Source organism: Chrysochloris asiatica, unplaced genomic scaffold (genome assembly GCF_000296735.1).
Source record: "Chrysochloris asiatica unplaced genomic scaffold, ChrAsi1.0 scaffold00085, whole genome shotgun sequence".
NCBI classification, from domain to species: Eukaryota; Metazoa; Chordata; class Mammalia; order Afrosoricida; family Chrysochloridae; genus Chrysochloris; species Chrysochloris asiatica.
The window spans coordinates 2,336,696-2,361,468 of record NW_006408603.1 but is presented as its reverse complement, the minus strand read 5'-3'; the positions used below and the strand labels follow the sequence as shown (position 1 = coordinate 2,361,468).

The following is a 24,773-nucleotide window of genomic DNA, read 5'->3' as shown; positions in this document are numbered from 1 at the left end:
CACTTGACAACAGTAACACTCTACATTCTTAAACAGTGTTGAGGACCCCACAGAACACCACTACTGTGGTTTATATCTACCAATATATACTAGGCACTAGAATGAAAACAATTCAGCAGGGTGTGTGAGAAGTAAAGATTTATTTACTTTCTTACAAATTCCCTTTTTTCTCTATAATTTTATCTTAAGTAGAGCAATTCATAGTATGGAGGGGTTGTTGGTGTTAAGTGCCACTGAGTTGGTTCTGACTCATAACGACCTGTATAGGATTTCTGAGGAGCTGTTGGTGGGTATAAACTACTGACCTTGTGGTTAGCAGTCCAGTGCTATCCTACAGTACCACACCAGGACTCCATTGCCACACCAGGGAACGGGTAGCAGAAAAATGACCTATTACATTGTTCTCCTTGATAATTGCAAAAGCAAACAAGTGTGAACAATAAAACTGAGATGAAATAAAAACTCAAGACTACAGGAGCACACATCTCATCAGCATTAGAGCAATGTAACCAATTAATGTTTCTCTTTTAATAACACATCATCTCTAAATAAGAAGCAAAGATAATGAAAAGAAAAATAAGGTGTAAAGGAAAGCTGAAACCCTTCTGCCACTGAAAATTTTGCACTGCAAACTAGCAGGAGGTTCCCTAAGGTCTTACCTAAAAGCGGCAGTGATGAAGTCTTACTGCTGTTTGTTGTTGAATGGTATCATCTTCTGACCCCTATTACACATCTGTGAGAAGGAAGTGAAAAGGACAAATAACTTGTTAGTATTATTATGAAAATAGTTTTGACTTCATTTGTTGTTGTTAAGTGCCGTTGAGTTGATTCTGACCCATAGCAACCCTGTATTGGGTTTCCAAGAAGCAGCTGGTGAGCTTGAACTACCGACCTTGCAGTTCAAACGACTTTACAGTTTGATGCATTAGCCCACAGCGCCACATCAGGACGCCATAGACCCCCTGAAAGTGTCATGGAGATCCTCCAGTGGTCCAAACCACATTTTGAAAACTGCCGACCTGCTACATAGTAGGTGTTCATTGACTGAATGCATGAACATGGCACCATCCCTCTACTGATATGAGATAGGGAAGCATGACAGCTTAATTGTTAAAATTTACGGTATGAGAGAGAAGTTCTGTAGCAATTTTGTTGTTATGTGCTGTGGAGTCGGTTCTAACTCATAGCGACCCTGCACAGGGTTTCTAAAGCTGTAAATCTTTACGGGAGCAGAAAGCCTCATCTTTCTTCCGTGGAACAGCTGGTAGTTTCAAACTGCTGACCCTGAGGATAGCAGCCCAATTGTAACCACGATGCTTTCAGAGCTCCTTCTGTAGCAATTTAGAAAAGGTCAAATTAACAAGAGTTAGAGGAAAATATATTCTTAATCTTACATGATTGAAAAAATAGAGCATATAAGGAAAATATCTTTTAAGGCATACAAACCTTTTTTTTATTTCTTGAAATGGTTCTATCTTAGAAATCTTGAATTTTTGAACTTTGTATCAAGAGTCTAACAAAACAAAAAAGATTGCAAGCAGAATTTTCAAAACAGGTTTCCCTGTCAATAGCAGATGTTATAAGTAGGAAACTACTGCACAGATAGTTGAGAATTGCTTCTGAGTGAATGAGTATGTGAGGGGGATTTAGAAAGTATGTGGGCAAGTTTAATTATCTTTCAATTCTGCTTTTTCCCATGAACTTTTTGAAGCCCCCTCTTATATATGTATTTACAGAAAAATTTTAGTTGTTTTGATTAAACAGTTCATTTCCTTATGATACTTTTCTCCCTTGGCTAGAGATATTAATGTTTTAATGTAAAAATCCTTAATGATTTCTCTGTTCACTCTAAAATGATGTGTTTTGTTGTTTCAGATTCGTTACATTTCACAAACACAAGGCCTGCCAGCGGAGTATCTTCTCAGTGCAGGGACAAAAACAACCAGGTTTTTCAACAGAGATCCTAATTTGGGGTACCCACTGTGGAGACTAAAGGTAGGTCTTCCCAAATGTATGGCTCATCTCTGCACTTTCCCCCATACTTTTATTTAAATTTGTTTATTTATTTTTTAACGAGAGTGAGGCTTTATTGTTATTCAATTTTGCAAAATCAGGCACCAAACCCAGAAGACAAGACGGGCAGATACACCACATGGCTGTTTTATAAACATTGTTATTTTCTAACCCAGAAGTCCCTCCCTATTCCTCATTGACTGAGTACTATGGGGTGAACAATCTTACCAGCGTCACCTATTTCTTTCTTTCTTTTTTTTTTTTTTAATGTTTTATTGTGAATTATATGATAGTTTACATGGGAGCATATTAGTTTTACATTCATCCTATCATATATTGTTTCATTGCCATGGTTACAATCACCTCCATACATAATCAACCAACCAAAGGGTATACACTACAAGCCTGCCCCCCTGTTGTCAGCACACAGCCCCTCTCCTTCTCTGTGTCTAAAGTCCCCAGTTGCTCCATTTCTCCACGTCATCGTCTCTGCCTCCATCTCAGGCATCACTGCTTCTCTGGGTAGGGTCCTACTCTCCGCTATTCTCTCTTGATGGTCCCAGGGACCTCCGCTTCTAGACTAAAAAGTTAATCACTCCCCTCCTTACTACAAAACGTCTACCTTTACATTTTCAACCCTCACAAGCAGTCCTGATAACAATTATTCACTATTTTATCACAAGAGACCCATCCGCATTTCATTTCATCAACCCCGCCTAGACAGATTGGATACTACTCAGTGGAGATTCTACCTTCCTTCACGCCCTCTGGATCTGGATTCCCTCTTGAAAGCTTGTAAGCCAGTCACTTCTTGCCTTTGTAGGCCCCCCATTTTGGGTAGCCAATGTCCAAATTGCCCATCCTTGTCTATTCTGTGTATGGAGGGGAATGATCCTTGCTGTGAAGATTTGTTCCCTCTTTTGATCTACTGCCTCTATAGGTGTAGGTCAGGTTCACCAAATTGTATCAGATTACTCTTTTTTTCCTCTTCTTTCTTCTTCTGGTTGAGCTCTGATCATCCAGTCATTGAAGCCAGGTCAAGTGGGTGTTGTCTGCAAGTGTGGGTATTCTTGTGCATGCCCTCTCTTCTTATCAGCTGGATGCTTCACTCTCCACTCTAGTCCTTTGTGGTTATGTCACTGACTCTGTGCCCAAGAGTCCCCAGGTCTTGCCACACTGCTGGCCAAGCAGGTCTCCACCCGGGTTCACAGGAATCTATTGAACGTTGTAGGGCTTAGCTTGCAGCTTCATTGCAGTTTTCCCCTCACTTCCCCTTATCGGTGACGAGCGTGGTCACCAATCAGATCCCCTATACTTTTGAATTTGAAGTTTAGTTATTAAATTTTTGAGGTGAGGAGGGAGAAAAGAGGAGGAAAGGATGTTTGTGGGAGAGAATATTTTGAAAAGTATTTCATTGTACCCATTTAGCCTTAACCTTAGTTAAAAAACAAAACATTAAGTGCTGGTTCACTTGGCTGCAGTTTTTTTTTTTTTTCCTTCTGTATTTTGATCAGCAGCTGAGAGGGGTGTAGAGAGTAGTGCTTACTAACATTGTTGTTGTTGTTGTGTGCCATCGAGTCGGTTCCGACCCATAGCGACCCTGTACAGGGTTTCCGAGGGTGTAAATCTTTACGGGAGTAGAAAGCCTCATCTTTCTCCCGTGGAGCAACTCGTAGTTTCGAACCGCTGACCTTAAGGTTCGCAGCCCGATTTGTAACCACTACGCTACTAACATTAAGTATTATTTAAAAATTAGAGTAATTTAGTAATGACTGTTTTTAAGAGAATTACCAATAAACATGTTAAAACTCAACATATTTTTCTAACTTCCCACATAATGCCTTGTTTTCTTGAAATCAATATATACTTTTTATTTCTGCTCCTGCCCCTTTAACTTGAAAAGGCTGAGTAATTTGATAATCCTGTGGCTCTCTGTCTTCTGAGCTTGTTGAACAGTTAGCATTTGAAATATCAGTTCATTTGAAAGTAGCTTTAAGTTAAACAATAGTAATGTTACTCCTTACCTGGCATTCTTCAGGGCTCGTGGTCTATTATTGTGTTGTGTGTTTGTTTATGAAAGGCGGGCACATTATCAAGGTCACATCTCTCCATTGGAGGGCTTTCTGGTTGTAAATGACTTTTATGTTGACTATCTGTGGTTGACAAGTGACGACTCTTGTTTCTTTGTATTCTGACTGTAATTTAGAACAAAATGTGAAAATACTATAGAGATATAATTTTTTTTTTTGTCTTATTTTATAGACACCTGAAGAACATGAATTGGAGACTGGAATAAAATCTAAAGAAGCTCGGAAGTACATTTTTAACTGTTTAGATGACATGGCTCAGGTGAGCATGGAAAGTTTTTGAAATCAAGACATCTATGTGTCTTCGATCAGAGACATACCTTGCTGGCTGTGTTGTTGTTAAGTGCCTTCGAGTCAGTTCCGACCCATAGTGACCCTGTATAGAGTGATTGGTGAGCTTGAACCACCAACCTTGTAATTCAGACTGACTTTGCAGTTCCACTTATGACAAATTCAGTCTGTTGTCTTTCTAGTGTTCCTTCCCAATTTTTTTGTTTGTTTTCCCGATGATGGGGTTTATTAGCGAAGTAACTGATAAAACTTAATATAAAAGTATGAAGCATCAGCTAGCCCGCCCATAGCATTCTCTACTTCTTTATTGAGCTTGATCATCCATTGCAATGGCCACATGGGACTCAGACACCACACTCACAGCTATGGGATTTCTTAGATATGTTAACAGATTACAATTCAGTGTCAGAGATACTCAGGGCATAGTTTTTCTAGTCATCTGCTGTTGTTATGCCCAGAATTCGGAGTCCCCCAAAGACCACCAAGGAGCCGACACCGATGCAAGTGCACAAGGGTCGTTTATTCAAGTTCGAGCTCGGACTCTACCTGCATTCGACACAGCGGATCAGGGATAGAGCCCCGAACCCTTTGTCTGCAGGGTTTTTATAGAGTTTTCAAACAAGCTCGGGTTTCTCAGCTTTACAATTTTTGGACTGGTTAACAATGGGCAAACTATGAGATGTTACAGTTTAATTGGTCAGGACTGGTGGTCTTTGTTCTTAGGCTAGGGCAAAGGAAAACATCTGGCATCTGGCCTTGAGCTGCCTGGCTATTTATACATATATCATTTTCTTGGAGCTAGAGGACATGCCAAATCTTATATACAAAATGGATTCTTCTCTTTGGTCCTACACTGTTGAATGCTCTTAAGACATATCACCCCTCCAAATGTCTCAGCCTGAAGGCACTCGGCTCTAACTCCATGGGTCAACAAACCTAGCTCCCCCACTGAAGTGCCTGGAGGCACTCCACTCTACAAGCAAGCTTCCTGCCCAAAGTCATTTACATTCAGCTTTACATGCTTCGTGGGCTGGGAAGTCCACTGCTCTGTCTTGTGCTCCAGTTCTTGGTGCTGCTGCTACTTCTCTGCAACCCTCTGGTGTCACAGCTTTCAATCCCTGAGTAAAGGAGGTTCAGTGTGTAGAGATCTTGGGGTCCAAAGGACACACTGTGCTCCTGGTTCCTGTTTGATAGCAATGTGAAACCCCTCCTGCTACTGAGATGCCTCATTTAAAACCCATGCTTGAGTTTCCAGGTTTTACAATTATATTTACCTCTAACATCCATAGCGGGATCATGTCACCCTGTCAGTGTCTTTTCCCACCTTCTCTTACCCAGACTCCGCAGGGCAGCAGTGTTGTTTAGTGGGAGTTACAGACAATGACTAGAAGAGACATAAGATAATTTACTATACCACACTTGCCCAGTTTTTTGCAGAGAGAACTGCATTAGGACCATGCCATGTATTAAGAAACATTTAAATCCTAACAAAAGATACTTTAAAACATATATTTCTCACTTGTTTTTGCTGATTCTGTTGCATATCAGTGTTTTGAAATCTTGTTTATGCAGTCTTCCTCTTTCTATTAAGTAAGTATTTACATGAGAGCTAACATTAAACACCTTCCACTTACTAGGCCATTTAATAATTTTCAACAATAGAAACTTTTATATTTAAAAGACAGTCATTTTGCTTCCAACTTTTGAATAAAATGAATGTATTCAGCTTTATTCTACCAACAAATTTAGGTGAAGGTTTTAGTTAATTACATAGCGTTAAGAAGAGCTTCCTCCTGCAGAAATGATTTTACTGTAATAAAAAGAATTCCCCCAATTTTCTCTCATGATCACTATTTAGTTTAGAAAGGAAGAAGATTATTTAGTTTCAGCATTAAAGTTTAAGTGGTGGCATATGATATGTCTCAATTTTTCTTGAAAAGGTTAACATGTCTACAGACTTAGAAGGAACAGACATGTTGGCAGAGAAGGCGGATAGAAGAGAATACATTGATCTCTTAAAAAAAATGCTAACAATTGATGCAGATAAGAGAATCAACCCTCTGAAAACTCTTAACCATCAGTTTGTGACCATGACTCACCTTCTGGATTTCCCACATAGCAATCAGTGAGTATGGGGTTGCACGGGGCAGTTTACCATGATTTAATTTTCAGTCGGGATACTTTCTTAAAGTCAGACAGAGCAGCTGTTTTAGTGCTTGTATATTGGATCACTGGTGCTTTTTCTTCTCCTGAGTATGAAACAGTGATGTGTTTTTCACCTCTTTGTGGTTATATGAAAACGAATTCATTTTATATGAGAGTACTTATGGGAAAGAAAAACTTTGATCACTGTTCATCCTGAATTATTTGCTATATGTTTAAGTCTAGCAGGTGTTTCATGACTCTTCTATCTCTTTTTCAGTGTTAAGTCTTGTTTTCAGAACATGGAGATCTGCAAGCGGAGGGTTCACATGTATGATACAGTGAGTCAGATCAAGAGTCCTTTCACTACGCATGTTGCTCCCAATACAAGCACAAATCTAACCATGAGCTTCAGCAACCAACTCAATACAGTGCACAATCAGGTACTCCGTAAATGTTTTTGGAAATTCAAGGCAAGAGGGATAGCAAAGAAACTAATCAGAGTGCAGGTTGAGGATAAAGAAACCAGCCTTGGCTTTGGTGGCTTTGCTGCTTATTAATCATTTTCTACTTGGCAAAAGTGATGGAAAGCCAGAGTAGACTGATTTATATTATTCAAACATCAGTATTAATGCCTACCATTCACTTGGTGATAAAAATAGGTACAAAGCCCTGACTATGCCTGGCTGTTGTACTTCTGACTATGGGACTGCTGCTCTACTAATTTTAGCCAAGTGGCTTCCCTTCTCCTTGTTAAGAGAAAGATTTTATGTGTCTCTTAACATAGTGTTGAGGGTGCTTCCAGTCATTAACTGTAAGAGGTGATTTTACATTTGTTTGCTAACCAGGGATATTTGCATTTAAGTTTGTTTCTGAAACTGTAAGCTTCCCAACTTCTTAGATTTTCTTTAAAGTAGGCTTATGAAGTTTGATGAGCTCTAACATGCAGGAGCTCTGGTAGCGTAGTGGTTACGAATTGGGCTGCGAACCGGAAGGTCAGCAGTTCGAAACTACCAGCTGCTCCGCGGGAGAAAGATGAGGCGATCTGCTCCCGTAAAGATTTACAGCCTCGGAAACCCTATTCAGGGTCGCTATGGGTCGAAACCGACTCGATGGCACTTAACAACAACAACAACAACAACATGCAATAGCTTTTTTCACAGAAAGAAGAGTTTGGGGGTTATATGAGGGAGCTATGAAGATTTTGTGGGAAATGGAATTAAAAGATAATGGAATTTTCCCACAAACGTTTTAAAATCCCCGCATATAAACCTCATTTAGTCTGGGGGTCATTTTCGGTTCTTTGGTTGCTTATTTGATCATATAATACTTTGTAAAGATTGGGAAATCTCGATTTCTTAATTTCAAAGACAGGTAACATATTTTTAAATTTTGTTCTAAGCTTTTCTAGATAGATTCTGTTTTATGAGAACAATATTATTTCTACCATATACCACTTATACAAGTATGATCTTTTGCTTTTAGGCCAGTGTTCTAGCTTCCAGTTCTACTGCAGCAGCTGCTACTCTTTCTCTGGCTAATTCAGACGTCTCACTGCTAAACTACCAGTCTGCTCTGTACCCGTCGTCTGCTGCCCCACCGGTTGCTGGAGTTGCCCAGCAGGGGGTTTCCTTGCAGCCTGGAACCACCCAGATTTGCACTCAGACAGATCCATTCCAACAAACATTTATAGTGTGTCCGCCTGCTTTTCAAAGTAAGTGGGGAAACTCCTATATTATACTGTATTTTATCAGACCTACCTGCTTTAGTTCTTATTTCAGGTATCTAGTTCTTTCATTGTTTTGATACATTTAAACTGAAGTGAGCTGAGAAAGTGGATTTCGACTTTTTTTTTTAATGTTTTATTGTGAATTATGTGATAGTTTACATGGGAGAACATTAGTTTTACATTCATCCTGTTGTATATTATTTCACTTCCATGGTTACAATCCCCTCCATGCACCATCAAAGAACCAAAGGTTATACCCTGCAAGCCTGCCCCCCAGTCATCAGCACACAGCCCCTCTCCCTCTCTGGATCTAAAGTCCCCAACTGCTCCATCTCTCCACGTCATCGTGGGTTTCGACTTTTGATATCAGTTACTATCAATTATAGTACTCTCTGACACAATGTTGGTAGCTCAATTAGTATTTCCTTCATTAAATTGCCTAATTTTCTTGCCCATTGAGGCCTTGTCTTACTGTCATATATCTTATTTGTTTTCAATATGCAAAACATATACATCTTGGAAAAATTGATTGTAAATAGAATTGCTATATATTGAATCTTCATTTCTTACATGATTTCATTGAAAATAAAAGTGTTCCAAATACAAGGCAATTTCATTTTGAAATGTATGTATCATACTTAAGAATGTGGAAACCCCTTAAAAGCACATTCAGAGAAATCAAGCTCATTCTACAAGCTGAAATGCTTATGCGGGGAAGGCATTAGGATTATCTGCTTCAGCTTCTGAGTCCTGTCATTCCTGCAAAACCACAGTGGAACAGAATAGCTGAGAACGGAGGCTCTGTCTCCAGCGTTGCAGTAAGATTTTGATTCACATTTCCGTCCTTCCTCATTTTTTCATTGCAGTACTGGAAGCCAGTCTGTCCAGGTCTTTTATTTATTTTTTTCTCATGAAATATGGGAAATGTATATTTCTTGATTAGTGAACATTTAAAAGGTTGGATTATTTTAAGGAGATTTCCTAACAACTCCCTTGGCTTCTGTAGTTGGAAGCGTTTAGTACTCATGGGCCACAGCCAGGCTTCACGTGGCACTTTACATAGAAGTGGGTTGCATTTTTATTTTTTTACTTGAGTTACTTACTGATTGTGACTCTTTTGTTTTTGGTTTCTGACAGAGTCGGAGCAAGCAGAAGGAAAAGAGGGGATAGGGGAGACTGAAAGATTACCGGGAGGACAGGAGAGCGATAGCGATGTAAACCAGGGAGAAACCCCAGGGAGAGCGGAGGAGCAGATTCAAAACCTGTAAATGCAAATTTAGCGTAACTTAACCAAATGATTTTTGCATATGCTTCATAATAGTAGATTCTATACTTTGGGTTATTATAAGTTGAGTTATGCTTCTACTAAACTTAGCAAACTAGCCTCTCATTCTCACTCCCACTTTTCCAAAATAAGAGTTTCATTGGGATAATTTTCAGATGTGGACTCTGAAGTTTTCTGCTTCTTCTCAGTTGCTACTTAAGAAAAAAAACTGTTGAGTTCACTTAACAAAACAAAATATTAAACTGAAGTAGGGGGAGTGGGATATCCCCTTTTGGTATAATTAGGTAAGTATGAGCTCTTGGAAAATTCCTCCTTATGTAGGAAGTGTAAATAATCTGAGACACTAAGTAACATAAAAATTTTAATTTCCAAATAAAAAAAGGAGCGTTAAAATTCAGATGCTGCTGCCACCTAATATGTATTACTCAGTGCTATTACCTCCATTAGTGACCATTATCACCTCCTGAAATTTCCCTTCCTTCATTCCTCCAGTTTGCAGGAGGTTATTTGAAGACTAACATCTTAGAGTTAGCCATGTGTCCTAGGGATATAGACAAGATTTTTTATCTTGTTTAGTTTTCATAATAGTGTGCACTAAGAAAGCATGAATAGCATTTAAGTATCTTGATATTTAGATTGATGACCCTTTTTTAAAAAATTAATAGAAGTAGCATATTTTTACAAAGTTCCTTTTCGAATGTTTCAGTTCAGGTTTTATTAGTCACTTTTATCTTGCATATTTCTTGAAGACTATATTTTACTTTATGTCTGTCTGCTTGTAAATTACTGAAATGGAAAATTAAAGATTGATTTGCTAAAGCAACAGTATTAGGGTTGATGACTTTTACTTATATGACACTTCTATAACAATATTAAGATAAATTGGTTGATGATAGTTTAGAAAATGAAGGAATTTTCTCATTAAAATGGGCCAGTCTTCACTAACAAAATTGCAACAAAATTAGTGAATGGGAGGCATAAGAAAAACAGAAAATTCTCTACATTGAAAGTTTTGATAGGTAGGTTTAGAAGAGAGCTTGGTAGTCTGTCTTCTTAACTCTTGGCAGAAGGAAGTACTATTATAGTGTACTGTGTAGGATCTCTGAGGCTGTGAATGTTTGCAGGAGCAGAAGGCTTCATCTTTCTCCTTTGGAGAGGCTGATGGGCGTGAATTGCTGGCCTTGTGGTTCGCTGTCCAGTGCTTATCCTACAGAGAAGCCATTCCTGTTTGTAGGAAACATTGATTTAATATTTGTGCTCAGAACATATAAGTGAGATAAGTGAGACCTGGTCAGTTTTTTAAAGATGGTCACAGTAGAGTGAAGCTGACATAGTAAGAGTTTCATGGAAATGTTTAAAAAAAAATCAGCTGCTATAACAGCAAAGAGTTCTTGATTTCTATAGCTGTCCATTAGCCAGAAAAGAGACAAATTAGAAATCTGTCATTTTACAAGAGCAAATTTTGAAAATAGAAAGTGTGGCCATAAAACTAAAGTGCCTATATTTTTTAAACTACTTTTGTTTTTGAAAGATTTCTTCAGTTCACATACTAGTTAAAAATAAAATGAATGACTAATTTGTGAACTGAATTACATTTGAGGAATGGGGGGAAACATCCACTTAAAACACTTTAAGCACAGGATAACTTGGAGTATAAATTAATGAGTTTCTTACATTTTTTTCTAATCTAGTTAGCCAAAAATTACAATTATATTCACAACTTTGCTTTTAATAAATTACAGTTTAAAAAAACAAACAAAAATATCCCCTAGTGTATTAAAAGGTAAATATAATTTGCTAAGAGGGGTTTTTTGGGTTTGGCTGGTTGGGTGTGTTTTTTTTTTTTTTTTTAAATAAAGAATTTAGAATTGTCTTAAACTAGCCTTCCTTGTATCATGTATCTTCTTACTACTGTAACTTGAAAGGAATCAAGTCTCATTTTTTTAACTCCCAAAACTTGTATGTACCTTTTGGCCTTAAATGTCTAAGATTAAAATCTGAATATTAGATTATGTGAGCAGAAAAGCAAAGAACAAACAACAACAACAACAAAAACTAAACCAAATAAGAACTTCAGACCTAGCAAAACAGTTGAATTGTGATATTGTTTCCAACAGCTGGGCTACAAGCAACAACAAAACATTCTGGATTCCCTGTGAGGATGGATAATGCTGTCCCCATTGTACCCCAGGCACCGGCTGCTCAGCCACTACAGATTCAGTCAGGAGTTCTTACACAGGTAAAAGCCAGAGCAACTTGGATACTCAGTATTGCTGAAGGACTGTGGAGAATCAGATATTTTGTCCTAGAGGTGGTATTTGCTTTATGGAAAGGTCTTTCTTGGTCATGATTCAGTGGACTTAAAAATGAAACACCTTCATGGGACAGTATACTCATTCCCGATACTGTCAGCATCTTCCTTAGACTTGCAGAGACGTTGAGAATTTATCTTCTGAGAAAGTGCACTCCAAATTTGAGGGATAAAGTTAATTTTTTACCTCAGAGCACTTACAGGCAGAATAGTACACAGGTGACCCATGATTCTAGAATATGAAGTTCCCAAGCTCTCGCTTACTTAGTGGCCCTGTGGCTTTACTCTTTCACAATCTAATCACAGTAGAGAGGCTGGGTCCCATCCGCATGCCTCTTCAAGTATTGCATTCCTTCATTCCTCTGTTGAACCACGCTGTCGAAGGCTTTAGAACTTTACACTTGCCATGGAACATGTGACTAAGATGATCCATAAAAATCATGATGTGTTTATATAAGCAACAAACATTTTATTTTAAATTCTGTATGTAAATGCTTGTAGACCATGACACATAGAAAACTCTGAAATCTAGAAACGGTATTTTGTGAGGAGGAGGAGGATAAGGAGGGAGGAGGGATCCTTAATAGATGCCTTTGTTAACTGACTTTTGTAGAACTGATCCTCTGAATCTGGCCCAGGTTTTTTTTTGACGTTTGACCTGGTGGGCGAATGCCATGCAGAGTTGAAGGGGAAGGTTGTGTTTGGCACATGTACTTAGGTGATATGAAATTACTGTTTACTGTCGGTAATAACTTGGGGGGAATGAGAACCCATCTGAACCCAGATAACCTGCCACCGTGTTTGTTTCACTCACCTGCCTGATCTACGTTTCAGGGAAGCTGTACACCACTAATGGTAGCAACTCTCCACCCTCAAGTAGCCACCATCACACCGCAGTATGCGGTGCCCTTTACTCTGAGCTGCGCAGCCGGCCGGCCGGCGCTGGTTGAACAGACTGCCGCTGTACTGGTAATTCCCCTCACTTGATTGTGTTACTAACGGAGTTTCTTTGGTTTCTTTTTTTATTTTTTCCTGTTCGTTTTTGTTCTGTTTTCTCATTTTTCAAAGAAAAAAAAAAAAAAAAAAAAAACCCAAAACAGTTTAACTTAGACTTTGCAGAGGGCATGGAAGCATGTGCCATCTTGTGGCTGTGTTCTTGCTACATCTTTAATGTTTCATTGTTTTCCTTCCCAACATTGGCTGAAGCACTGTTTGACTCTGATGTTCACTGTGGCTCTGTAAAGAGCCAGTTCCCTTGATTCTTCTTTGCCAGCTTAGTGTGATAAAAGCTCTTGGTGTAGCCTCAGAAGAGCTTCAACACTGCTATCTGCTTTCTGCCCTGTCTTTTACCCTCTGAGTCTTGAGAATGAAGGAAATGGCCTTTAGTTTGGCTCTGCTACAGGTACCCGGATGGCCAAAACTTGAACTCCTTGGCAAGTTAGCTTCCTTCTTTATTTTGCTCTTTTAAGCTTTTAAAACTTCTGTGCATGTAGAAATGCTTAAGATGCTCTTAATTTATAGCTTTTGTAGTTGATATTAACCTTCCTTCAGTGGTTATCATGAAGATAGCTCTTTTTGCTACTCATGATCAATGGCAGCTCCTATGCATTTAAAAATGTTCCCTTTAGAATACCTCTAGATCATATTTCATTTGTTGATTGAAATTAAAGGTGAGCTAATTTTTAGGGCTTTATAGAGAAATTACTTTACAAATAGATCTTTATGCACAGGTGAAAATATGGCCAACAAACTTTATATAAGTATGATACCTTTGTTACCCTAAGTCATGGAGAAAATGACTGACTACAATCGCAAATGTGCTAGTAGGGGCTTAGAGACAGAACAAACAAATAAGCAGGGCTTTCAGTTGTATTTTAGGATCTGTCACCTTAACAGTGATTTTTGGATGTGTTTGGTTTCTTTGGGGAGGTAGAATTGCTTATTGGAGATCCAGCATATTTGATTACTTAAAACTTCAAATTAGGTAAGCACTAAAAAACTGAATTGATATTTTTGAATCCTGATATATCTATATCTTTCAAAGTAGCCTTAAATACATCTTTTTTTGTTTCTCAAGTATTCATGTGACTGAAAACACTTCCAGAAACATACTTTGGTTGTTGGGATTTGTTCTGTTTCCAGTTTAAAGGGCTTTATCACCTCCAAAATAATTATAAAACCTGAGTGCAAGGGAGTCAGATTATTTCCCAACCTTGGCTGATCCAAGACACTTGCTCACCTATGGTTTCAAGGTTGGAAACGTCAATTGACACTTCTCCTTTGCTGCTTCTCTTAAGTTTGCATTAGCCATTTGCTAAGCTTTGCATATTTTTGTCCTTCCTCTGTCAAAACAGTTCGTCGCTTGGAACGCCAGATTTCTGCCTCACGTTGAAATGTTATTTCTTGCTCTGTATTAAACTACATGCTTTGTCTTGTGCAGGTGTTGGCTTATGGAAAGACGCATGGTGTGACTTAACATACTTCTCTTATTTTTTGTTTTGTTTTGTTTTGTTTTAAATTCTGCATTTGGTAGCAGACGTGTTTGCAGTTTCTCTGCTTTGAAGGCTTCTTGTTTGGAACCAGTATTTGTAACAAGTGGATCTGTTACTTGCAGAAATATTTTTAAACAGTGTGTGTTGATGGTTTTTCAGTTCAAAGTCCAAGAAACAGAACCATATGTACCCAAGCATTGTAGGTGATTGTACTGCAGAAATTCACGTTTAAAAAGCAAATTTCCAAATCTGTTCCTATTTTCTTAGAAAATACCAGAATTTCTGTGAGTAACAAGTACAGAAAACACATTTGATGCTCAGTCTATGGCAAGTGACATGGCTTGTTAAAAACTAGAAATGAGGTATTTGTGTGTAATGATTAGTTTTTATGTTCAAGTCTATTTCTATAAATGATACTTAAAATGACTGAAATATACCTTAGGTAACTAAGAAAAACAAAATATGATGTACTTTGCATCTGTTTCTTAAATATTTTACTTATTGCTGTATTTTAAAATTCTGCTGTATGGCTATAAAAGATGAGGTTAGCTTTCTCTTGCTAGCATAAGCTCGTTTGCCAAAGGACTTTGGCCTTTGGTCATCCACATCTGACTCCATTTTCCAAGTACTACCCTTTTGAAAAAGTGAACAATTCTGCCCTTTGTTTTACGGCTGAATTGACCTGATGACTTATCTGATTGGAACTCAAAATTGAGTATTCCTGATTTTAATCTCAAGGGAGTTCTCTTAACTCTTTCTAGGAATATATATTACAATCTTTGTTAAAACGATACTCCAACATTTAAACAGAGCCTACTTCTGGACTTTCAGATTCCTGTCCTCTGTGTACAATAGAAACTCTTACCATGGGGCTCTTCTTTTCTTTAATCCCCTGGTGGTCAGGTTATGGGAGGTGGCCAAGAGAAAGCAGTATATTCTCCTTCCCTATTGATAAGATTTGTAACCTTGAGCCCCTCTGACCTTTCTTTTTTAATCTCTGCAAGTTAACAATCTACATGCAACTTCTTCATTTTTCTTTCATCTAAAAAACAGAAGAAAAAGCCAAAAATGAGTCAAGTGTTGGGTCTCTGTGTGTGTTTTTTTTTTACAGCAAGCTTGGCCTGGAGGAACGCAGCAAATTCTCCTGCCTTCAACTTGGCAACAGTTGCCTGGAGTAGCTCTCCACAACTCTGTTCAGCCCACAGCAGTGATTCCAGAGGCCATGGGGAGTGGCCAGCAACTAGCTGATTGGAGGCAAGTCATGCCCTGCGTTTTTCTCTGGGTGATCTTTAAGGCCAACTCTCTTAGGATTGGAGCACTTGATGATCTGGAGACATTGGGGAGGGAGGGTAGGAAAGAAGTTTATCTCTTATTTGAAATTCCTGAAGTAAATCACCCATCTTTGGCCAGGAGATGGAGTTATAAGAACACTAAGAATAAAGGAAAGTCATAGTACGGTCTAAGATCAGGAATCATTTCTCTGGATTTCAGTACTTTAGATTTCAAGAAACTTTTAAGCACTTAGGAACCATACATTAAGATCCCAAAGCTTTGTAATCCAGGTCCCTAACTTTAAAAATAGAATGCAGCTATATTTGGCTGCTTTAGTTGCTTTTAATACCCATTTTGGGCCTGAGTCCCCAGTGGGTTTTGGATTCACTCCTCTCTGTTTCTGTCTGTTGCCCCAGGAACGCCCATTCTCATGGCAACCAGTATAGCACTATCATGCAGCAGCCATCCCTGCTGACGAACCACGTGACGCTGGCCACTGCCCAGCCCCTGAATGTTGGTGTCGCCCATGTTGTCAGACAGCAACAATCTAGTTCTCTCCCTTCAAAGAAGAATAAGCAGTCTGCTGCAGTCTCATCTAAGTAAGTCTTTGTTAGAGCTGATGGTTAAAAGTATGCCGGTCTGAGAGAGCTGCTGCCTGGCATTTAGAATGTTGTGGTATAGATACTTCTGGTATAAAGCAGCAGCCAATCCCACTGTCATCAAGTCAATTTCAAATCATGTTCTTGTTATGTGCCGTCGAGTCAGTTCCAACTCATAGCAACCCTGGATAGGGTTTCCAGGGAGCAGCTGGTGAGCTTGAACTGCTGACATTGTAGTTCAAGCTGACCTTGCAGTCCAGTGCATTAATGCACAGTGCCACAGCACGACTCATAGTGACCCTATATAGAATTTCTGAGGCTGTAAATCTTTAAGGGAGCAGAAGGCCCCATCTTTTTCCGTGAACTGCCAACCTTGCCATTAGTAATCCAGGGCTTATCCTACAAATTGAGAAAGAGTACCTGCCAAATTGAGGAAGAGCTGACTTTTCCTTCTGTTCACCCAAACAGCTGTGTCCTGGTTATAACCATTGTAACTCTCTGCTACCACTTGGAATCCAGGCATTCTTTATGCTGATGTTTTTATTTCTCTGCCCACTTTACATAGTGAAACTTGACTGAGTTAGTTAAAGAGCATTCAAAAATAAAATTCCATTTGCATTCTGCTGCTCTTGTGCCTGGAAACCCTGGCCAGAGTGCTTAGTTTCTTTTTCACTGGAATTTATATAGTTAAGTGCATCAGCTTAATGGCGAGTAAAAAGGGAATCAAAGAACAAATGAAAAGCGCTCTAGGGAAGGGAAGTACACTTTTAAGGGCAAGAATTGAGCAGTATTTCCTTGTGACCCTTTCCTGCAGGTCCTCTCTGGACGTTTTACCTTCTCAAGTCTATTCTCTGGTTGGAAGCAGTCCCCTTCGTACCACGTCTTCTTATAATTCCCTAGTCCCTGTGCAAGATCAGCATCAGCCCATCATCATTCCAGACACTCCCAGCCCTCCTGTGAGTGTCATCACTATCCGCAGTGACACTGATGAAGAAGAGGACAACAAGTTCAAGCCCAATAGGTAAGACAGGTGCAATGGTTCCCTAGCTTTGCAATGTGGACCCATTTAGACGGTTGGCTTTAGGCAAGTGGCCCAGCTTGGGCTATGAAAGAAAGAATTAAAAACAGATATTTTGGTTTTGTGTGAGTTTCTTAAAGGATTATATAGTTGTGGTTTCTTTTAAAAATTAAAAATAATAGTATTTATGTTCATCAATTAAGTCAGTTTGCAGATGTATTAGAGAACAGATTTATATTAAGTAGACAGGCTACTCTGGCTTGTCTATATTACAAAAAAAGGTCCTGCCTTCAAGGATTGTCATAATCTGAAAACAGATACCATAGTTAATTGGAATGAGTAGGTGAATAAGAGATTACTTGAAACTCATGAGTTCCAGAATGCAATTGCTTAATCTGAAAGGGCCTCTGGAAGAGATGAAACATAAGGAGGTCTACTCCTATACACATACACCCCAGCACCTGCTATATGACCTAAAATGCTTAACTAACAAAGTACCAGATTATATTCTCTTACCCCATCTTTTAGTCCAAGTCTGTAAGTGGGCAGTTGGCTAAGAGAGTGATATGCTTAAAACCTGTGCCTCACTCACACCTCTCTCTCAAAGTGTGAGCACAGTCAGTTCTCTTGATGTGTGCAGTTACCTTCATTGGACTTGTGCTGTTAGCGCACAGAGGAGGAAATGGCCCTGCTTTTCATTGAAGGATCTAAAATTCACACGTGAAAGCAATTTAAGAGACCTTTGTTGTTGTTAAGTGCCATCGAGACAGACAGAGTCGTAGATAAATAAAGTTTAAATGAACTTGAAATAACAAAATTAGAATAGAGCGTTTCATATTTGTAAAATGATCGACTTGAAACTAAATTTGAAAAGTGGCCATGGGACTGATTGGGGAAGAGAGAAATAGTGAACCTTTCAGTGAGGAAAAATGACCTGCTGTTGTTAAGTACTGTTGAATTAGTTCTGAGTCATAGCTACCCTATATAGGGTCTCCGAGGAGTGACTGGCGAGTTTGAGAGATGTCTGAATTGATGCAGTAAGGAACTGTTTATATTCTAGAGGGGTGATCTGCAAAAAGCAATCTCAGAAGAATATCTTTAAAATAGTCGTACATGGGAAACTTCAAGAATGTAAACAGTGTGGCTGAATAGTGTATGTAGAAACTGTTGTGTTGGTATATACTTTGCTGCGTATGTTCCCAACAACAACAAAAACAAAATCGTTTGAAAGATAATACTAATGGTACTTGGGAATGGCCAAGAGGCAGCATGGGGTGTAGTTGCTAGAGGTGTGGACTCGAGTCATCTGTCCTGGGTCTAAATCTTCTCTATAGCATTTATCCATGTGGGACCTTGGACAAGTTGCTTAACCTTGTATGCCCCAATTGCCTCCTCTCCAAAATGGGCATAATTGAACCTACGTCATAGGATTGTTGTGAGGACTCTGAGACGTAGGTGGAGTGTAAGAAAAATGGCTGATACGTAACAAGCACTCAGAATTGTGCTGCTCCTATTATTACAGCTTCTGTCATTGCCATCATTGTATCCTGGGAGGTTTGGAGGCTCAGCTACATTGCTGAAAGGGCAGTAGAACTTTCATGTGTTCTCTTCTCCTCAGCTCTGGCCTGAAGCCAAGGTCCAACGTCATCAGTTACGTCACGGTTAATGATTCTCCAGACTCCGACTCTTCCTTGAGCAGCCCGTATTCCACTGATACCATGAGTGCTCTCCGGGCCAATAGCGGCCCTCTTCTGGAGGGGCCTGGCAGAGTCGTGGCAGATGGCACTGGTACCCGCACCATCATTGTGCCTCCACTGAAAACTCAGCTTGGTGACTGCACTGTAGCAACCCAGGCCTCAGGTGAGTTTAACGTCATAGCTAGAACTCAACTCTTTATGTGCTTTATCTGCTGTAAGTGACTCGGAATTACTTACATACCAGTGATGTAGAGACTAGCAGCGCAGATATTCTTAACAAATGCTTAGTTCAGACATCGGTTCTGTGTAGTTGGAAACTAGTTTTGGCTATCAGTTTATCTTGTTTCATTTTGTTTATATCATGTTAAAATGAGTTTGTCATTTTAGAAACACATTCACAGTTGATAAGAAAAGTTGAAGCGGACATATGTGGCAGGGAGGATTAGCAGGCAGTTAGATTTGTCACAAATCAAATTCTGTGACAATACAGAAGTTGGACAGGAATTGATCACAGTAAAAATAACTGCAAATGTTTTCTGGCATATACTGTGTCCTTTAGATCTTTTCTCACTAAATGTCGTAGCTCTGGTGTCTTCATTGGTTTTATTACAACTTGATTATGTCCTTCAATTTGCCCTGGTAGATGCTAGCCTTATGGTCCCTAGTCCAGTGACTGTATTGTTGGGTAGTGCTAGTTACAATAATAGAAGAGTGCTTTTCACTCACATAACTTCCCAATAGAAATGTTTGTTGGTGGTAGACCTGCAGTGAGTTAAGGACCAGTGTGGTTTAGTCATCCCCAAAAGCCTTGGAATCTGCTGCATCTAGTCAGTGCGCAGTGGTGCTCCACACCAAGGAAAAGGAGCATTTTTAGTGTTGCGAGTTTCCATCTGTGCCATACTTGCGGTATGATTTCCTATATGGATTATGTTAGTGCTTTAGACACAAACAGCATTCTAATTTGAAAGTGTATTGTCAGGCTGTTAACTGACAGGTTGAAGGTTTGCATTCACCCAGAGGCCACTTGGAAGAAAAGTCTGGTTGTCTACTTCCAAAAACTGAGCAATTGAAACACTGTATGGAGCAGAGTTTTATTTTGACACATGTGGGATTGCCATGAGTCAGCGCAAGATTGATGGAAACTGGTTTTGTTTTACGATTCAGTGTGGCTCTCTTCAGAAGTAGACAACTGTCCTGTTTCAGACAAGGCAAAAGTTCCTGACAGAATTATTGGGAGCTCTGTCCACAGTTGGTTCCAAAGTATATGGACTACCCTGTTGTTGTTAAGTGCAGTTGAGTCAGTTGTGACCCATAGTGACCCTGTATAGGGTTTCTGAGGAGCAGGTGGTGAGCTTGAACCACTGACCTTGCAGTTCAAACAGCTTTGTAGTCTGGCGCATTAATCCACAGCACCACACCAGTACTCTACAACTCACTTAATATATACTTTCGTTTTTTGGGTTTTTGTGTGTATGTGTGTAAGAGAGAGGGAATACAGATAAAAGAAGAAATTTTTTGAAAATTTATCTTAACTTTGCATTCAGCTATTCTTCAGTTTCTTAGAATATGAAGACAGCAAATGCCCAACCAGATATAACCTTGCCTTAAACCCTTTGACACTTCAGTATCTCGAAATTTACCAACCTTTTACTCACTTGCATGTTGCCTTTTCTGTACTGATTTTAACCCTTCCCATATAGGACCTGTAAATACCAGGTCCCTTGTGGCCAGGGACTGTATCTTATTTTTGCTTGCATTTCCAGTATTTCCTTACACATAGCAAGGAGACTAGATAGTATTTTCTGAGGTGTACTTTTGAAGTTCCTGTGTGGAGCTTTGTGGTACGATAGGAAAGAAATGGATAATACACAGTCTTTTCTGCTGGTGTGAAAGTAAATGAGGAAATTAAGATGCACAGGAGACCTCAACTCTTGAAAACCACATACAAATATGCAATGATTAATGATGCCACCTGAAGTTTGGCTCAGTGATGCTGAACAGATACTTCCTCATGACTGAGTCCTGACCCTTTACTAGGTCTCCTGAGCAGTAAGACCAAGCCAGTGGCCTCAGTGAGTGGGCAGTCGTCTGGATGCTGCGTCACCCCCACAGGGTATCGAGCTCCACGCGGGGGGACCAGTGCAGCGCAGCCACTCAACCTTAGCCAGGTAAGCGCTAGGGGCTGCTGCCTTCTGTTGGGGCCCCTCTCTATTGTTCCTCTCTGGAGAACCCCCATCCTGGCTGAACTGCTGAATAAAGTCAAGTGGAGCCCCTTTCGTGTGAAACCATTTGGTGTTGTGTGGCCTGCGTCGTGTGTGCTGGCTCAGCATCCCTTCTTGAGTGTGTTGGGATGATGTGTACTGAACTCCAGGTTTTCCACTCTCTTGGAAGAGAAATGTCTGAAATTTAGAAAGAGCTAAGGATACTTTAGTCATTGCCTGGTTCTACAATATCACATGCTTTGCCACGTTGACACTGGCTTCTCTTCCTTTATCTCCCAGGCCATAAATAGCCTGAGCCTCCCTCTGTTTATTGGAGTCAAGAGACAGTGAAAAACTTTCAGGCCACTTAATCACCTGGGTCGAGTATTGCCGTTTAGTGCTGTTGAGTCCATTTCGACTCTTAGTGACCCTGTGCAGGAGTTCTGAGGGGCGGCTGGTGGATTTGAACCGCCGACCTTGCATTCAAACCGATCTTGTGGTCCAATGCTTATCCTACAGCACCACACCAGGACTCCACTACTTGTTGCTAAAGGCTGAGATTTGCGAATTTCCCTATTTTATCCTGTAATGCGTGGGGAGGAAGGGTTACTTCCTTCTATTTGTATTCATTCTTTCTTTCTTCAACTAAAATTCTGGTGGTTGTTATGATGACTGCCAGTAATGTGAACGTGTAAATACCAGGTTGTAACTCTGGGTTTGTGTATGTGTGTGTGAAAGAGAGCCAGAGTGTGTGAATGTGCATACATGCAGGTACATGTAAGCTTGAGTTAGTGCATGTGTTTTAGGCTCCACATTTCAAGCGAAATACGAAGAACTGAGAGGAGACCAAAAGAAACCTATGGCAGGAAAGAAAGGTTAGGAAAAATTCAAATTCATTGATGCCAAATAGGGTGAGTTGAGTCAACAGTTATTAACTTACAGGACTGGGTAGCTTACCGTGCTCTTGATTCCCCCTTGCCCTGTCATATTTAAGAGCAAGCTGCTACTAGCTGTGTTAGGATCTACCCTGGCAGCATTACCAGCCTGGGAGATTCTGTGCTGTGGCAGTCCAGACACAGTCCAAGTCAGAAACTCAACTCTCAAGTCTATCGCTGATGCCCTAAATCACAGTGACCTCAAGATTCCTCATGCCCTTCTTCCTCCTTCCAGAATCAGCAGTCATCGACCGCTCCAACCTCGCAAGAGAGAAGCAGCAACCCTGCCCCCCGCAGGCAGCAGGCATTTGTGGCCCCGCTGTCCCAAGCCCCCTACGCCTTCCAGCATGGCAGCCCACTACACTCGACGGGGCACCCACACTTGGCCCCAGCCCCTGCTCACCTGCCAAGCCAGCCTCACCTGTATACGTATGCTGCTCCTACCTCTGCAGCTGCATTGGGCTCCACCAGCTCCATTGCTCATCTTTTCTCTCCCCAAGGCTCCTCAAGACATGCTGCAGCCTACACCACCCACCCTAGCACTCTGGTCCACCAGGGCCCTGTCAGCGTTGGGCCCAGCCTCCTCACTTCTGCCAGCGTGGCTCCCGCTCAGTACCAACACCAGTTTGCCACCCAGTCCTACATTGGGTCTTCCCGAGGCTCAACAATTTACACTGGATACCCTCTGAGTCCTACAAAGATCAGCCAGTATTCCTACTTGTAGTTGGTGAGCTTGTGAGAGGAGGGGCCGTGGCTGCCTGGCCCTGGCCCTACGTTAATGGACTCTGGTGAGCTCCTCTCTTACCCTCTTCAAACTCCTTAGCCAGCAATTTGTTGTGCAGGGGCCCACTGAAGCAGCAGCTTTTTCTCTGGGAAACCTGTCTCAGTGTTGACTGCATTGTTGTAGTCTCCCGAGTCTGCCCTGTTTTTTAATTATTTTTGTGACAGCATTTTTGGTATAGGGAAGCATTCAGATGCCCTTCTGCATAATCGCCAAGGGAGAGAGACCGTTCTGAAGTTACCCTTTAAAGAATCTTTTGTGTCTCTGACTTGATGTCTATAAATGCTTTTTAAAACAAATGAAGTCCCTCTTCATTTAACTTTGTTTTATTGCAATTGCTGGGCAGAGGAAAGATCCTGATATGATAAAAGGATTTGAAATACAATAAGTGAGAAAAGAAAAACCAATTACTTTTTGTTTTTTTGGTTTGGTTGAAAACCAGACCTATTTGCCTATTTTATTTTCAAAGCAACAGGCACACGTCTGTATTTGCTATCAGGCATTTTTCTTAGAAATTTGATGGGGAGAGGAGTCATCTTGGTTTATAGGACATTTCAACTTAGAGTGTTTTTGTGTCCCTATTATATTTAATGGGCAGTTGTTTCTTGCAAACTGGCCTCCTGTTTGGGTTACTGTTGGGATTCTCGCACTGGCTTGTGTGTTAGGATCTCTTGTCAAGGCAGCTCACCATTTGCAGGCAACTTCGTGTTAGAGGGTCTGTATGGTGAAAGCACCATTCATTTTAAAATTGTTTTTTTTTTTAAACCCTACTCTCCCTAATTCAGCTTAAATTTTATTATTAGCAAAACCAGTAAGTGAAGGTGGTTGTTATCTGGTGGAGGTGGTTTTATTATATGCCATGTCTTTTTCTATTATGAAGTAATTGGCATTGATGAGCTTTGCCTAAAAGGTTGTAGGCATGGGTGAGCTTTGCCTAAAGACGAGGATGAGTTTTCAATAATACTCTTCCCTCTCTTTGCCTCATCTCTCCATTCTGTTGTATGTAATTGATTTGGGAGAGAAAGCTCCTAGAATCTGGAACCAGATAAGAACATTGTTGTGTTGAGCTTTTTATACTTTAAAGTAGCTTCCTTTGTATGCCAGCAGCAAGCTGAATGCTCTCTTATTATGACTTATACAATAAGTGCATGTAGGAATTGAAAAAAAAAATATTTTAAAGATTTATTACTGAATTTAAAAATATTTTAGAAGTTTTGTAATGGTGGTGTTTTAATATTTTGCATAATTAAATATGTACATATTGATTAGAAAACTATAACAAGCAATTTTTTCCTGCTAACCCCAAATGTTATTTGTAATCAAACTGTGTAGTGATTACACTTGAATTGTGTACTTCGTGTGTATCTGATCCTCCAGTGTTACCCCGGAGATGGAATTATGTCTCCATTGTATTTAAACCAAAATGAACTGATACTTGTTGGAATGTATGTGAACTAATTGCAGTTCTGTTAGAGCATATTACTGTAGTGCTGACTGCGCAGGGGCATTGCCTGCAAGGAGAGGAGACCCTTGGAATTGTTTTGCACAGGTGTGTCTGGTGAGGAGTTGTTCAGTGTGTGTCTCTTTCTTCCCTTTCTCCCTCCTTCCCTTCTTGTAGTGCCTTATATGATAATGTAGTGGTTAATAGAGTTTACAGTGAGCTTGCCTTAGGATGGACCAGCAAGCCCCCGTGGACCCTAAGCTGTTCACTGGGATTTCTGTCAGAACAAGATTAGTAGCTGTGTTGTGTAAAATGCGTTCTTCTCAGATTCCCTGCCGACACTGAAAAGTGAAAACCGCAGCTTCTCTCCCTGACTGCCGCCTCGACCCCATTTCCACATTGGAGCCTCAGCTGAGCTCTTACAGAAGCGTTTTCCCCATCTGGCTGTCTCACTGAGGGAAGCTGGTGAGCAGACTCCA

The 24,773-nt window shown here is 40.2% G+C and overlaps 1 protein-coding gene across 1 annotated transcript in view; it reads left to right on the top strand.

Moving 5' to 3' along the window:
• Positions 1 to 23,143, top strand: part of HIPK1 (homeodomain interacting protein kinase 1) — a 46,813-nt gene extending 23,670 nt beyond the window's left edge. Inside the window, exons 4-16 of the mRNA XM_006865891.1 lie at positions 1,876 to 1,995; positions 4,276 to 4,362; positions 6,332 to 6,516; positions 6,814 to 6,976; positions 8,019 to 8,247; positions 11,665 to 11,786; positions 12,693 to 12,827; positions 15,462 to 15,604; positions 16,039 to 16,221; positions 17,036 to 17,242; positions 18,858 to 19,099; positions 20,974 to 21,104; positions 22,308 to 23,143. Coding sequence (XP_006865953.1) covers positions 1,876 to 1,995; positions 4,276 to 4,362; positions 6,332 to 6,516; positions 6,814 to 6,976; positions 8,019 to 8,247; positions 11,665 to 11,786; positions 12,693 to 12,827; positions 15,462 to 15,604; positions 16,039 to 16,221; positions 17,036 to 17,242; positions 18,858 to 19,099; positions 20,974 to 21,104; positions 22,308 to 22,796 — 2,436 coding nt within the window. The 3' untranslated portion in view covers positions 22,797 to 23,143. The remainder of the gene's footprint in view (positions 1 to 1,875; positions 1,996 to 4,275; positions 4,363 to 6,331; positions 6,517 to 6,813; positions 6,977 to 8,018; positions 8,248 to 11,664; positions 11,787 to 12,692; positions 12,828 to 15,461; positions 15,605 to 16,038; positions 16,222 to 17,035; positions 17,243 to 18,857; positions 19,100 to 20,973; positions 21,105 to 22,307) is intronic.
• Positions 23,144 to 24,773: the final 1,630 nt, after the last annotated feature.